The sequence below is a fragment of the Prionailurus viverrinus genome, chromosome A1, assembly GCF_022837055.1.
Source record: "Prionailurus viverrinus isolate Anna chromosome A1, UM_Priviv_1.0, whole genome shotgun sequence".
Lineage (NCBI taxonomy): Eukaryota > Metazoa > Chordata > Mammalia > Carnivora > Felidae > Prionailurus > Prionailurus viverrinus.
Genome location: NC_062561.1, coordinates 206,268,881 through 206,284,015, shown reverse-complemented (window position 1 = coordinate 206,284,015; position 15,135 = coordinate 206,268,881). Strand labels below are relative to the sequence as shown.

The 15,135-nt window shown below is 40.9% G+C and overlaps 1 protein-coding gene across 7 annotated transcripts in view; it reads left to right on the top strand.

Annotated features, from left to right (window-relative positions):
• Nucleotides 1-15,135, top strand: part of GHR (growth hormone receptor) — a 276,203-nt gene that overhangs the window by 132,712 nt on the left and 128,356 nt on the right. For 5 of the 7 annotated variants that reach the window (XM_047866704.1, XM_047866685.1, XM_047866678.1 and 2 more), the window contains one exon: nt 746-826. In XM_047866704.1, the coding sequence (XP_047722660.1) occupies nt 757-826 (70 nt within the window). In that variant the 5' untranslated portion in view covers nt 746-756. Of the gene's footprint in view, nt 1-735; nt 827-14,157; nt 14,214-15,135 lie in introns of those variants that run through there. The other 2 variants (XM_047866660.1, XM_047866711.1) reach the window with 2 other exon arrangements.

Genomic DNA, 15,135 nt, shown 5'->3' with positions numbered 1-15,135 from the left:
AGGTCCCAGTAATTCACTTTTGCTTTTAATTCCCTTGCCTTTGGGGATGTGTCGAGTAAGAGATTGCTACGGCTGAGGTCAGAGAGGTCTTTTCCTGCTTTCTCCTCTAAGGTTTTGATGGTGTCCTGTCTCACATTTAGGTCCTTTATCCATTTTGAGTTTATTTTTGTGAATGGTGTGAGAAAGTGGTCTAGTTTCAACCTTCTGCATGTTCAGCATGGGTTTCTAAGTATTAGTTGAGCTCCTTTATTCAGTGAGAAACACTGGAGGAGTTTTACTATTACAAGTGGTTTGTTGTGTTTTTCCTTTTATGGCCTGTCCAGCTCAAGGCCCTATGCTTGGTGATACTGCTGACAAGTTTTTCTATTTCCAGATCAAATTAACGTGAAACCACACTGGCCCTATTATTGAAGCAGTGGGAGGGGGGGAGGGGAGGGGGAGGGGGTCCTTTGTTGTAAAGTGTTTCTAGGGCTGTTGGCCAAGATGGGAAACTCTCTAGTGTCCATGTTATTTCCTGAGGCAAGCACACATGGGAAATAGAATTTATTACAAACCTACTGTTTGCCCTTATGAAAAGTATAATAATACATTTGGGGCAATGAAAGATTTACTGGGATTCCTTCTGGAACTGACATGCATGTCAGCTCATTCATGGTTTAGCCAGCTTATAAACAGTGTGTAATGATAATGGTCTGCTTTTATCTTACTGTTTTTTGTATGATTACTCCTTTTTGTATGATTGCAGGTCCTACAGGTATGGATCTCTGGCAGCTGCTGTTGACCTTGGCAGTGGCAGGATCAAGCAGTGCTTTTTCTGGGAGTGAAGGTGAGTTCTACTTTCCCATTCCCACCCCCAGTGTTTTGAAATAACACTGAACTTTATTTGTTAAATATAAGTTCTTTGGATGCTTTAATTAGAAGAGGTAAGTTTTAAGTAGCAGCAAATGGGAAACTGGTCTTAGCTTTAAAATCATAAACTGGGAGGACTTTTCTGTGGATGTTTTAGGAGGAATACAGTTTTGGCATCTGATCTTTTCACATCAAAAATAAATGCTGCAAATCATGCTGAGGACATTTATATTGAAAGCAAGCCAGGTCTCTTGGTCCTGGGAGAGATATTGAAATTGCACTGGAAGGTTGGTTATTAACCTACTGATCACTCTGTTCATCCGTGACTAAGGATATCATCGCCTATTTCCAGAGCTCAGAATTAAGGTCTCTGAATCATATTCTCTGAGAACGGAAATTGCAGGTTTCAAATAAATTTCACCTCTCACACTCTGGATGGTTACCATTTGGCAAAGTGTGAAGGAAGACACAAATGAAAAGAGTTGAATAATGTACTCAGAACTCATGATTTCCTTGGCCATCTCTATAAGTCTCCTTCCTTTTTTATACACTCTTCCTAGTGAAGTCCCAGTACATTCAAACGTATGTCTCATAGCAGAAATAACTGGAGCGAGAATGAGTAATGAAAGGGAATGAGAAGAAGGATGTTTCTGTCCAGAAAGTAAACTCTACTTATAAAGGGGTACGAGACTTTTTAAAAGATTGTCTTGAGTGCGTGATTTTTTTTTTCCTTGCTTGAGTGTCCAACATAAGAAATAAAGTCTATTTCTCCTATGCTCTGACACTGCATTCAGTTGTTGCTTTAAGAGTAGCTGACTCCCCTACTCACTGGGCAACTCATGTTGGAAAACACAGTTTAACAACAGAGGTAGTGCCTTAAGATGTCCTCCCTGACCTTTGAGCCAAAAATAAATCTGTAGTAGTGAGCTGCTGAGGGCCACCAAAGTAAAAAAAAAAAAAAAACAAGACGGGTAAAATATGTTATTTTATCTTGTAAAGCAATTTTAAAATATTTATAGAAAAGAAGTCATAATTGTTTGAAATATTTTTGGGTCTCTCTGGTGTTATAATGTCAACATTATGCAAGTCAAACATGGAGAGAATTGCAGGCTCCATGTCAGCAGCTTTTCCCATGGCTGGTTTTAGACCCTGGTTCTGAGCCAAAGAATTACAGCTGAGAGCCTCTGCTGTTCCAAAGTCATGGTAGTTTAATCTCTACTTTCTTCATTAAGGTAGCTTTCACTCCACTGGGCAAGGCTTGAGGAATTTAAAAAAAAAAAAAAAACCTGTGAAAGGAAAAGTATGGCAAAGGAAATCTTTAAAGAAAATTAAAAACGTAGCCCCGGCTGAAAGAGTAGAGCTCAAGTTACATTTTAGACCTAGAGGGCTGCGAAGAGCATCTATTTCAGCTGCTTTGACATTTTAGCTTTGACATAAACCTTTAACTTCATAAGGAGAGTGGAGAAAACACCACCATTAACTGGTTTTATGTTTGCTTTTTGATAGTTTTTTGTTTGCTCTGTTTGGGGGTAACAGAGATAAGAAAATGCATTGGCTTATTGTAAACAAATCATGTAGCCTACCAGTACTTACACATAATAAGTAATTTAGCAAAAGAAAAAAAATTTCTTTTTTCTTCTGTTTTTTTTTTTTAATTTTTTAATTTAGTGGGCTAACCAAAATTCTTTTGGAATATGTGGCTACTCCAGGGTTCTACCTTAAAATGGCCTGGGGATTGTTATGGATGAGTATGATGTCTACATAAGAAGGTGTAGATGAACATGTTCCAACATGAGTGTGCACGCACATGAGTGTGTTTACCAGTTCTGGCCATCTATCTGATGAGTTCTGCCAGAGTGGTCACGTGACAACGTGGATTGAATCTCAGATGACATTCAGGGGCCATGTGGTCCTTCTTCTGCCAGGTCCAGATTGTAGCCAAATTGTTCTTATGTTGTCTCCCATTATATGAGGCAGACTAAACATACAGGTAAGAATTAAAAAAAAACAAAAACAAAAACAAAAACCTGCTACCACTGTAGTTTCACCGTGAAACCATTCATTTGAAATCAGTTTGGTCAGGGAAAGATGTGACACTGCTGAGGAAGGCATGTGGCAAGTGTTACTTGGAGAAAAGTTACCTAGGAGCTGGTAAAAGATGACACATCTCTATGCCTAGGGAAGGTTGGCACTTGAAGCCTGGAGCAGGGTTTTTCTTGCTTGGGCAGATGAGTGGTTAGAAATATACCAGCCCTGAGAGGATTTTTCATTATGTCTAATTGCCCTGTGAGAAATTTAATGAGAGCTAAACATGGAACAGTGCACCATTGTGTTAGCTCCGATGTTGTAATAGGTGCCCTCTCGTTGTCTTTCATCCTTATATTAGTCTCTACATCTGCTTCTCATGACCAGTTACATAGTCTCCGGGACAATTTCTTACCCCAAAATCAGGAATGACCAGCAGTGCCTTATTTTCAAAGGGGCTTCACAGGTTAAACTGTCAACTGGCTGCATCAGAACTGATGCTCCTGGGATGATGATTTTTAATGAGAAATGTGTATAAAGATTTTGAAATATTCTTCAAAAGAGTGCCTGTTGTAAATTAGATCACATCTCTGCTGCTTCAGTCAGTCCACAACTGAGCATCCTCTTTGACCTCAACAACCAAACATGGGAGCATATTAGCCCCTGCCCTGAAGAATTTCAGTCTAGTTGGGACATAAGGAACTTCTAGAAATTAATGAGAAACTGTATAGCTTTAAGGTCTATATTGTGCAATGATACATATGGTCAAGATGTTCTGAAAAAGAGTAAATGAAGATGGACTGGAATAGTTACTTCAAGTTTAATGTATAGATAATTTTTTTAGAGCTTTCTTTTTTCAAAGATTCAACTTAGGGCTATGAGGAATATAGTGATTCTTCTCTCAAGGAAGTTACCATGAGTTCAGAGATCAGGAACCTGCACAAAGAATTGCCGTGTAAGACCATGTCTATTAACAATTGAAATAGTGGCCCCGAACTACACTCCTTAGGAGGAGTGAAGTGTGGAGGGGCACCTCCTGCTGTAGTGAATTAGAACTTCATGAAGGAGGTCGGTGTTATTCAGCAGAACTACAATACTTGTTTAAGACTTTAAAAGGCTGAGAAGAGCAGGAGGAGACTCTCGGAATAGCCGATGTGATAGAGGAACAACATAAACGGAAGCTCACAGGTGTAGGTAGAAGGTGTACATGGAGAACAACTCATTCAGCTACTGAGTTTTTCCCATGTACAGACACTGTATCAGGCAATGAGTGGTTCTATTTTACACATTTAGTATTCAACAGCTATTTTTTGAGCACTTACTTTGCAGAAGGCATATGATTCATTTGGCCAGAGTGTGCTATACATGAGCACTCATTTGTAATTATTCACTTCGGAAGTAAACTTAGGTCAATAGATTGGAGTTAAATTATAGAAGGCTTAGCAATAGCAAAAGCTTTGTGGAAAAGGCAGGTCTTGCTGGGTCTTGAGGAGTGAAGATGGTATTTGGAGAGAAAGAGAAGAGACAGAGTGTAAAGCATATCCTGCAAGTCATAGTTCTTCTCAAAGCTGTAGGCCATGCATAAGTCCTAATGATGGGACATTATGTGAGTGTGTGTGTGTGTGTGTGTGTGTGTGTGTGTCTAATATGTGTAAATTGCATCTATAATATTTATGTATAGTGTACATTATATATATGTGTGTGGATGTGGCATGGATTGCAGGCAAAGCACATAATTAGTATTTTATCGGCAGATTAAAAGGTGCTACATCATTCTGTATCAGTCAAGGTAAGAAATGTGCACTAGGAGTGAGATGCTACATCCTAAAGGAATCAGGATCCTCAAAATAATATTTTCTGCATATATTTGAACATTTTTTATAAACTTACACAAACTGACACAGCACTTATGTAGGAAAAAAAGACACCTCTCTTCTCATTGCTAACAAAAAGGAAATAATGACCCAGTGGAAGGAACATTGTATTTTTTTAATAAGTCCTCCCCCCCACCCCAACAGTGAGGCCCCACAGGGCCCTGAGAAGTTGCCAAGACCTGTAGGATATATATCAAGCAAGGATTAGAGTCATGTTTATAGTTGGTAACCAGTAAATGATGTGCCTATCAAATGATTTCAAGAAGTTCTAGGCTTTCCATGCATACTGAAAGTGAAGATAACCTCCACAGAGCTCTAGATTGCTGCTGTCTTCACTGTCACCAGGAGGCAAGAAGAAATCTTTCATTCTGCTGTCATGCCATAGCCTGCATCCATGTACATCAGCAACCCTGTGTCACCTGGTCCTCTTGATATCACAAACCGCTTCCACACTGGAGCTCAGCAGGACGTAGCAGACCAGGCTGAGGAGCTCCTGGCCTCAACAATTCAAAGGGTGCCAGTGGAAGATGTGAGCACAGACCTCTGCAGATGATGACACAAAACAGTCTTTCATCAAGTTTTAATCAAGCACTTTTATGGATCCGAGGATGAATTTTTTAATGTTATTTTTTATTTTTTTTAATTTACATCCAAATTAGCATATAGTGAAACAATGATTTCAGGAGTAGATTCCTTAATGCCCCCTACCCATTTAGCCCATCCCCCCCTCCCACAAACCCTCCCGTAACCCTCAGTTTGTTCTCCATATTTATGAGTCTCTTGTGTTTTGTCCCCCTCCCTGTTTTTATATTATTTTTGTTTCCCTTCCCTTATGTTCATCTGTTTTGTCTCTTAAAGTCCTCATATGAGTGAAGTCATATGATTTTTGTCTTTCTCTGACTAATTTCACTTAGCATAATACCCTCCAGTTCATCCACGTAGTTGCAAATGGCAAGATTTCAGTCTTTCTGATTGCCGAGTAATCCTCCATTGTGTGTGTATGTATGTGTATGTGTGTGTGTGTATGTATATATATATATATATATATATATATATCACATCTTCTTTATCCATTCATCCATCGATGGACATTTGGGCTCGTTCCATACTTTGGCAGTCATTGATAGTGCTGCTATAAACATGCGGGGTGCATGTGTCCCTTCGAAACAGCACACCTGTACCCCTTGGATAAATGCCTAGTAGTGCAATTGCTGGGTTGTATAGTAGTTCTATTTTTAGTTTTTTGAGGACACTCCATACTGTTTTCCAGAGTGGCTGCACCAGCTTGCATTGCCACCAACAATGCAAAAGAGCTCCTCTTTCTCCTCATCCTTGCCAACATCTGTTGTTGCCCGAGTTGTTAATGTTAGCCATTCTGGCAGGTGTAAGGTGGTGTCTCATTGTGGTATTGATTTGTATTTCCCTGATGATGAGTGATGTTGAGCATTTGTCATGTGTCGGTTGGCCATCTGGATGTCTTCCTTGGAGAAGTGTCTATTCATGTCTTTAGCCCATTTCTTCACTGGATTAGTTGTTTTTTGGGTGTTGAGTTTGATAAGTTCTTTATAGATTTTGGATACTAACCCTTTATCTGACATGTTGTTTGCAAGTATCTTCTCCCATTCTGTCTGTTGCCTTTTAGTTTTGCTGATTGTTTCCTTCGCTGTGCAGAAGCTTTTTATTTTGATGAGGTCCCAGTAGTTCATTTTTGCTTTTGTTTCCCTTGCCTCCAGAGACATGTTGAGTAAGAAGTTGCTGTGGGCAAGATCAAAGAGGTTTTTGCCTGCTTTCTCCTCAAGGATTTTGATGGCTTCCTGTCTTACATTGAGGTCTTTCATCCATTTTGAGTTTATTTTTGTGTGTGGTGAAAGAAAGTGGTCCAGGTTCATTCTTTTGCATGTCACTGTCCAGTTTTCCCAGCACCACTTGCTGAAGAGACTGTCTTTATTCCATTGGATATTCATTCCTGCTTTGTCAAAGATGAGTTGGCCATACGTTTGTGGGTCCGTTTCTGGGTTCTCTATTCTGTTCCATTGATCTGAGCGTCTGTTCTTGTGCCAGTACCATACTGTCTTGGTGATTACAGCTTTGTAGTATAGCTGGAAGTCTGGGATTGTGATGCCTCCTGCTTTGGTTTTCTTTTTCAAGATTGCTTTGGCTATTCGGGGTCTTTTCTGCTTCCATACAAATTTTAGGATTATTTGTTCTAGCTCTGTGAAGAATGCTGGTGTTACTTTGATAGGGATTGCATTGAATATGTAGATTGCTTTGGGTAGTATCGACATTTTAACAACATTTGTTCTTCCTATCCAGGAGCATGGAATCTTTTTCCATTTGTTTGTGTCTTCTTCCATTTCTTTCATAAGCTTTCTATGGTTTTCAGTGTATAGATTTTTCACCTCTTTGGTTAGATTTATTCCTAGGTATTTTATGGTTTTTTTGCACAACTGTAAATGGGATAGATTCCTTGATTTCTCTTTCTGTCACTTCATTGTTGGTGTGTAGGAATGCAACCGATTTCTGTGCATTGATTTTATATCCTGCAACTTTGCTGAATTCATGAATCCATTCTAGCAGTTTTTTAGTGGAATCTTTTGGGTTTTCCATATAGAGTATCATGTCATCTGTGAGGAGTGAAAGTTTGACCTCCTCCTGGCCGGTTTATGGATCCAAGGATGAATTTTAAATTTATGTTCCTGCCTTTAGATTGACCATGGTTTATAGAAGAGAAGACAGACAAGTAAACCTTATTTAATTGTGATCCCCTTATGTTACTAAAAGAGTTTTAAACAGGGTAATAACACTGCTAGGTTTTCACTTTGGAAATACTACTGGTAATAGGATGGAAGTGAATTTGAGAGAGATGAATGTAGAGGAAGATGATTGTAATAGGTCAGGAGAGAGAAGATATAAATGTGATGGTTGTGATAAAAAAAATAGATGGATCACAGAGATGTTGAGGAGACAGAATCGTCGGTACTTGGAGCCCAATTATGTGTGCATTTTTGACTTCAGGAACTGTCAGACCTTTCTTCCTCCATCCATCTCTAAGTTCTCATATTTTTAGTTAAGGTTATCAGCATCAGCAATGACTCACTGTTAATACGGGGAAGTCCCAGAACACAGCTTGGACTGTTAGCAGTGAAGTGGTACTTGCATGGAGCTGCTCTGCAAGGGAGGAGACATACTCACACTGATATAACAGGGCATCTAAGCTTCCTTCCTTGTGTACCGTTTTCCAGAACTCTTGCCCGCGCCCAGCTTGGGCTGCACAGCTAGCTTCCCGCCTCTGCCATGTGGCTGTGGTATGGCTCAGGCTACTGTGCACTGAGGGTTTGCCATGGAACAAAGGCCTGGCTGTCTCCCCATGTAGTCTCCGGACATTCATGACTATATCCTGAGACCTGGACATACCCCCAGATATTATATCATCACCAGAGTATGTACCTACCTCATGGAGCACAATGAAATATATGCGGGATAAGTTGACAGCAGCAAAGCCCTGTGCCGGGCACAATCTGGGAGGTCGGTCAGGCTTACACATAGCTAAGTGACTCACCCCTACAAAGCAACTGGCAGTGTGGGTGATTAGGTTTGTGCCTCAGCTAATTAGTAAATGAAAGGACTGGGACCGCCCAGGAATAGTCTGAACCTGGAACATTCAATTCACGCATGCCAGTGACAGACTGTGCTTCTAGTCTTCCACCTCAGACTCCAACTCTTTCGGGATGAGCCAATCCTGGTATGCAAAATGTATCCCCACCACTTTGGTTCGGTAGTCTAAACTGGGGCTCCGGTTATGGGGTAGACAGGAACGAGGCTGATATAATAGATTTGATATGTGGCCAGAGCCTCTATTCGTGGACACACTGGGCTTCCTGCCTCTGGTTGGAGGCTAACCCACGTTTGGCTGTGCAGAAGTCCGCACCAGCTTGGACCAGCCCAGCCAGCCTCTGCCTGAGATCGTCCTCCACGACAGGGGACCCAGCATTCCTCAACCACCCAGCACCTTTTCCCTAGAAAACCCTCTTGGGAAGAACCTGTGGTTGATGGTTTTCTCCTCAGTGTGAATTTAAGTCAGTGAGTTATTTCCCCAGGGTTAATTCAGGTTAAACCTTAATTTTAATCTCTATGTGATATAGAATTTTAAGCATTTCAGAGCCAGCAACAAAGGCATTTTTGAAGGCCTAGCCCCTGCTCCTTTTAACTGCCAGCTTATCCATAGCCAGTGCTTCTAACTTGTCATCAGGCAGTCCCCAGCAGCCACGACCCTCATCTTTCACAAGCAGCAGGCATCACCTTCCTGTTTTGGCTTTTCCAACACTTGTATGGGTGTTGAAGTAATGCTGTCAACAGTGTCATTCTCAAACCCAAAGAGAAGCTTCCTCATGATCTGTAGTTAGCAGCGTAAAGGCGGTAATGATGTGTAACATAAACACACTTTGAAATCTGATGCATCTGACCATACAAAGCTAGGATTCTGTGGTGGCCTGGCTGGTGGTAACTGTGCAGACCACAAGGGCCAGGGGCCTGGAACCCTTCTTCAGCCTCAGCTGCAAATCAGAGTTTTCTCTGGCTCATATTTCTCAAATCTGTTCAAGTGAATCCACAGTATTTCACCAGATACATCTATCAGGAATCTCTGCTTTTGTTTATACAACAACTTACTGGCCTTAAGCCTTAACCTTAACTCATTACAGTGTCTTCATTACATTTTTTTGGCAGGTTTTCACGTACCAAATCATGGTGGATCATGCCCCAAGCATGAAGGAAATGTTTTAGGATGTTGTTAATAGAATCTCTCACCAAAAGGCTGGACAAGGGGATGGGAAGGGGAGGTAGGATCAGGGTATAGGAAAAGTAACATTTGTTGTGTGTCCCAGTTCTCAATGAGGTTGTAATGACATCTGTGTTTTAAATTATGTGGCAAAGTCTGGATTGGGCTTGAACTAGGCAACCTAATTGTTTTCAAGTAAATGATTAACAAAATGACCCCCATGTACCTGTGTAATAAAGTGTCATGGATTTAAAACTCACCAAACCTTAAAATCGATGAAGGATGTTTTGCTCTTCCCTATATCCCCTCCCTCTATATGGATTTAAAACTCACCAAACCTTAAAATCAATGAAGGATGTTTTGCTCTTCCCTATATCCCCCTCCCCTACACACAGTAGATCTTCATTTATTTCTTGAGTGAATGAATGAACCAGAATGTAAATCCTGACCTCGGACTTCTCTAGTCATATCCCACAATTGTCACTAGGGATCTGTTATCTTGTTTTAGCCAGACTGAGGGCTGAATTAGGACCCCCTTCCAGTGGGAAATAGCTGTGCAGCTATAGAAGCTAGAACCCAGTGACTTCAAAGAAGCCCAGAGCATCCATGTGTCCTACTCTAAGCCCTGATTTATGGGCTTTCTCCGTGGATGGAATGATCTCATTCTGCTATATACTTCAGATGCCATCAAGGTCAGAAATCTGTCCTCCACACCAATGTCTAAGAGGCTGATGCCCTTCCTAAGTCTTGTCAACCTTTTCCCAAGTGACTGAACTCTGTACCCCATGCACCAGCCACTGCCTACCATCCTGCATTGAAAGAACCAGTCACCCAGCACCAACCCCCACAGATAGACACCACGTTTATCTGTGCCCCACCTACCTGATTAAATCATTTCAAATATTGACAGACATAGAGAGGTATGATGAGGCCTGCAGATCCCAAATCCAAGTTTTCTCTGCCCCTTTGGACATTGAACTTTAGATTACGAAAACTCTGACTAGTGATTATATGGATAGCTAGATCAGTTTTCCCAGCTCCTTTCCTTAAATATCAGGTCTTTCCAATTTTCCAGTGAGAACCCATCTTAAAGCATGAAACTCTCAAAAATTAAAATTCAAAGTTATACTGCTTAAATCCTTAGTTTCTTAGTCTCTGAATATGAATAAAAACTGGTATTTTGTGTATTGTCTAATCATTTGGTAAAACTTTGCAAATTTGTGGAATGAGAAATAATGTTTAGAGCATTTGACTTCTTGATAGCCACATGCTATGTGTAAGAATTACTAGATTCACATCATTGGAGATCGAATTGGTGATGTTGGCCACTATATTTTGGAGAGCCTTGGCCTCCCCCAAAACAAGAGGTCATTTTTTTTCGTGTTTTTTTTTTAAATATAATTTATTGTCAAGTTGGCTAACATACAGTGTCCTCTTGGTTTTGGGGTTAGATTCCCATGATTCATCGCTTACATACAACACCCAGTGTTCATCCCAACAAGTGCTCTCCTCAATGCCCATCACCCATTTTCCCCTCTCCCCTGCCCCTCCATCAACCATCAGTTTGTTCTCTGTTTTTAAGAGTCTCTTATGTTTTGCATCCCTCTCTGTTTGAAACTATTTTCTTTCCCCTTCCCTTCCCCCACAGTCTTCTGTTAAGTTTCTCAAGTTCCACATGTGAGTGAAAATATATGATATCTTTCTCTGCCTGACTTATTTCACTTAGCATAATACCCACCAGTTCCATCCACGTTGTTGCAAATGGCATGATTTTGTTCTTTCTCATTGCCAAGTAGTATTCCATTGTATATATAAACCACATCTTTTTTATCCATTCATCAGTTGATGGACATTTAGGCTCTTTCCATAATTTGGCTATTGGTTGAAAGTGCTGCTATAAACATTGGGGTACTTGTGCCCCTGTGCATCAGCACTCCTGTATCCTTTGGATAAATTCCTCATTGTGCTATTGCTGGGTCATAGGGTAGTACTATTTTTAATTTTTTTTAGGAGCCTCCACACTGATTTCCAGAGGGGCACCAGTTTGCATTTCCACCAACAGCGCAAGAGGGCTCCTGTTTCTCCACATCCTTGCCAGCATCTAACAAGAGGTCATTTTTAAAGGAAAGGACCATTTTGTGGCTTCTTAACATTTAGGACCTACCCTCCCTTCTCCTCTGCTCAGCCATTGACCCAGCTGCTTCCTTGGTTGGAGCAAGAGGCACTATGCTGTTCTGAACAATAGCTGGTGATGGAAGAATGTGTTGTGCAGATAGCAAGGGAATAGGGAAATGGACAGGAGTCCATCAGAGAGCCCTGCTCCACATCAGGCGGTTTGGTCAGATGTAGCAAGGAGTAGAATGCAGCGAAGTCCCCAAGGGGCCATGCTCTGACAGGCCTGGCTTGTGTATGTCTGTGCCCAGCTGCCTGTGTGAACCATGCCAGCACCATATTCTCTGGATGTTTGCTCTGAACTTCATAAGCACGGTTGACTAACATTCTCACTCTTCGCAGCTATCATTAAGCCTGACTTCCTGGAAAGCTCTGATCGAGGAATAAAAGAGCTGGATTAATTTCTGTGCATACCTTGGCTATATCTGTATGTCAAACTCATGTTTATTATAGCCATTGTGGGTGTGAAAGGCAAAAGTGTAGCTACTCCCTGTGTGACCTGTCTTATTTCCATGAATGGGTGCTAAAAACCTGTATTCCTAGGTCTAAAAAATTTAACTTCATGAAAAATAAGAATATTAAACACTTTCATTAACATGAGATGTATCTAAAATAGAACTCTTCCCTGTGGAATTTAGGGGGTGATTTTTCCAACATGTTGGTTGGGAGTGGATTGCTATGAACCCAAAGTCAGAGCCTCTGATATAGGGAGAGTCAACTGATGCCTTAAACCGGAAGATAGAAGGAAAGGACTGAAATTCCAAGCTGTAATGAGAGACTGGCTGCCACTGAGCCCACAGTGGCATTCAGTAGATACTGCATAGACCACTGATTGATTTCTGCATTTAGTTGACAGGAGTCCAGTTTGATTTTCATCTGATTTGGTTATGCAAGGTGTCCCTCTGGTGCTGTGGTCCTGCCCATGGCTATCACTTCCTTGGGGCAGCAGCCATCAGCCAGAGGCTTACACTGTCAGAGGCTGAGAGACACTGTGGAGGAACTTGCCAAGAAGAGAAGAGGCTGGTCATGTGGCTTGGCTGGTACTCAGAGAACGTACAGAGGTGCTTGGAGGAAAGGATCAGCAAGCAAATCTCTGTACCAATCATATCAGACTCCTGTTTCTTCTCTCATTGTGAGGAGAAGTGGTTTAAGGTAGGGATTTCAGATCTTGAACTTTGTCAGAATTGGGTTTGAAATGCAGCTCTGCCATTTATGAGTCACGTGATTTTTTTTAAGATTGAATTCTTCAGGGTTGCCTGCATGGCTCAGTCAGTTAAATGTTCAGCTGTCGATTTCAGCTCAGGTCATGGTCTCACGGTTTGTGAGACTGAGCTCCACGTAAGGCTCTGCACTGACAGCATGGAGCCTGCTTGGGATTCTCTCTCTCTCTCTCTCTCTCTCTCTCTCTCAAAAAATAAACTTAAAAAAAAAAAAGATTGAGTTTCCCAGAAGCCAGAAGTTGAGACAAAGATTTAAATGAAAGTGAATTGTTAGAAAATGTTCCAGGAAGAAGCTGACAGGGAAGTAGGGAAATAAAATAGAGAAATTTAAAAAAAAATCAAAAGCAAGCAAGGGTGCAATATCAAGTACTGTGAGGTGACTGTTTAGGGTGGTATCTGGTACCTTCCCGTCCAGAAGCAGTGTTTCAAGTTGTCCAGATCAGCCCTCATTTGGTGGTTAAGGGCTGACCCAGGTGGATGTAAGTTCCTAGACACTATCAGTTCTCCAAGGGCAGATCAAGATGGCTCCAGCAGCCTGAGGGCTGCAAAGACACAGGTGCCGGGTGTCCAGAGTGAAGGCACACAGGGAATCTGTGTGCACAAAACTAGTTAAGGGAGAGCCTGGGTGGCTCAGTTGGTTAAGCATCTGGCTCTTGTTTTCAGCTCACGGTTTGTGGGATAGAGCCCTGCGTAGGGTTCTGCACCAATCACGGAGCCTGCTTGGGATTCTCTCTCTCTCTCTCCCCCTCTCTCTGCCCCTTCCCCACACGTGGGCTTTCTCTCTCTCTCAAAATAAATAAATAAACATTTGTAAAAATTGGTTAAGGGATCTACATCAGCAAAGGACTGGCAACATCTGCTCCAAAGCCTTTTGTAGATTATTAGTTTCTGAGCCTCAGTTTTTTCATCTGTTAAATAGAAGGAAAATAACTTGTTTAAAATCATTGGGGAAGTAACACAAATAGACCACCTGTTGAGATTCCATGGGAAAAACAGATATTCAATAAGGTAACTATTATTGGCTTTGAAGTGAGTGACTGCAAACCTTGAGGCCTAAATAAACAAACAGATATGTGCAGAATTTGATTTGTAAGAATATATGCCTAAAAGAAGCATTTCAATTGCACAAGGAAGTTTTGAAAGCTAAAGATAATTGTAATAATGCCTTCAGAACACTGTCGATAAGAGCATTCTAATATTTAAGGTGTTTTCAACAATAGAATTGACATTACAGCATAAGCTTTTACTAAATGAGACACTATTCTGTTTACAGTTTTTGTAATGAGTCTTCAGAGGGTAAGTTTGATAAAAACCTTAGTGCTCTACTTCTTGTATTTTTAATTAAATTAAATCTGACCAAGTCAGCAAAGGGGTCTGGCATGAGTTGAATCTGCTGCTGGTAGTTAATACTGGGCAAGTCAATTCAGTTCAGTGAGCGTTTATTGAGCATTTGCTGTGTGGCAGACACAATGTCAAGAGGAATGAGGGCAGGTCCCCAGGTTAGTCACTTAGGTGAATTAGGGATGTGGAAAGACAGAATTAAAACAAATTTATTGCAATAATTATATAGAAGCTTGTTAGTGGTTCCAGTGTTAAGTCCCTTATATTACTACCTCGGTTAATCTTCACAGCAATGCTAAGAAGAAGTTTCCATATTACCCTTAGGGAAGAACACCAAGAATAATTTCATACCTAGTTTACAAAGCTAATGAGGGCAAAAGTGAGAGTCCAAGCCAGAGTGCATACTACACTGCCTGTCGTGTCCTAGGATTCTCTTGGTGACTATCTAACTGTAATGCCTCTGTAGGGATCTCATCTGATTCCTGGAAGTTGCTGGTTTACCTGATCAGCCTATGAAAGAACCATGGTTATATTACGTCAAAAAGACAGGAGGTGATGCCATGAGCTACTTCAGTAAATCCTTTAGATTCAGGTTAATTACATTTAATGTAGTACTTAGACTTTCACTGTTGGACCTCATTTCTGATATGATATATATGATATATAATATAGTTAATATAATATAATTAATATATAACTTCTGGTATAAGTTATATGTATAAATTATCAGATATATATATAAAGCTTCTGATGAGGTATGGGTAATTTTCTCAAAGCAACTGGGCATCTCCTCCTGAAGCTAAATCAATAGCCAAAGTTTATGGGGACAGGAACCACCTCTTACCCTTTGGAAAAAAACTCCATGAAAAGTACCTCC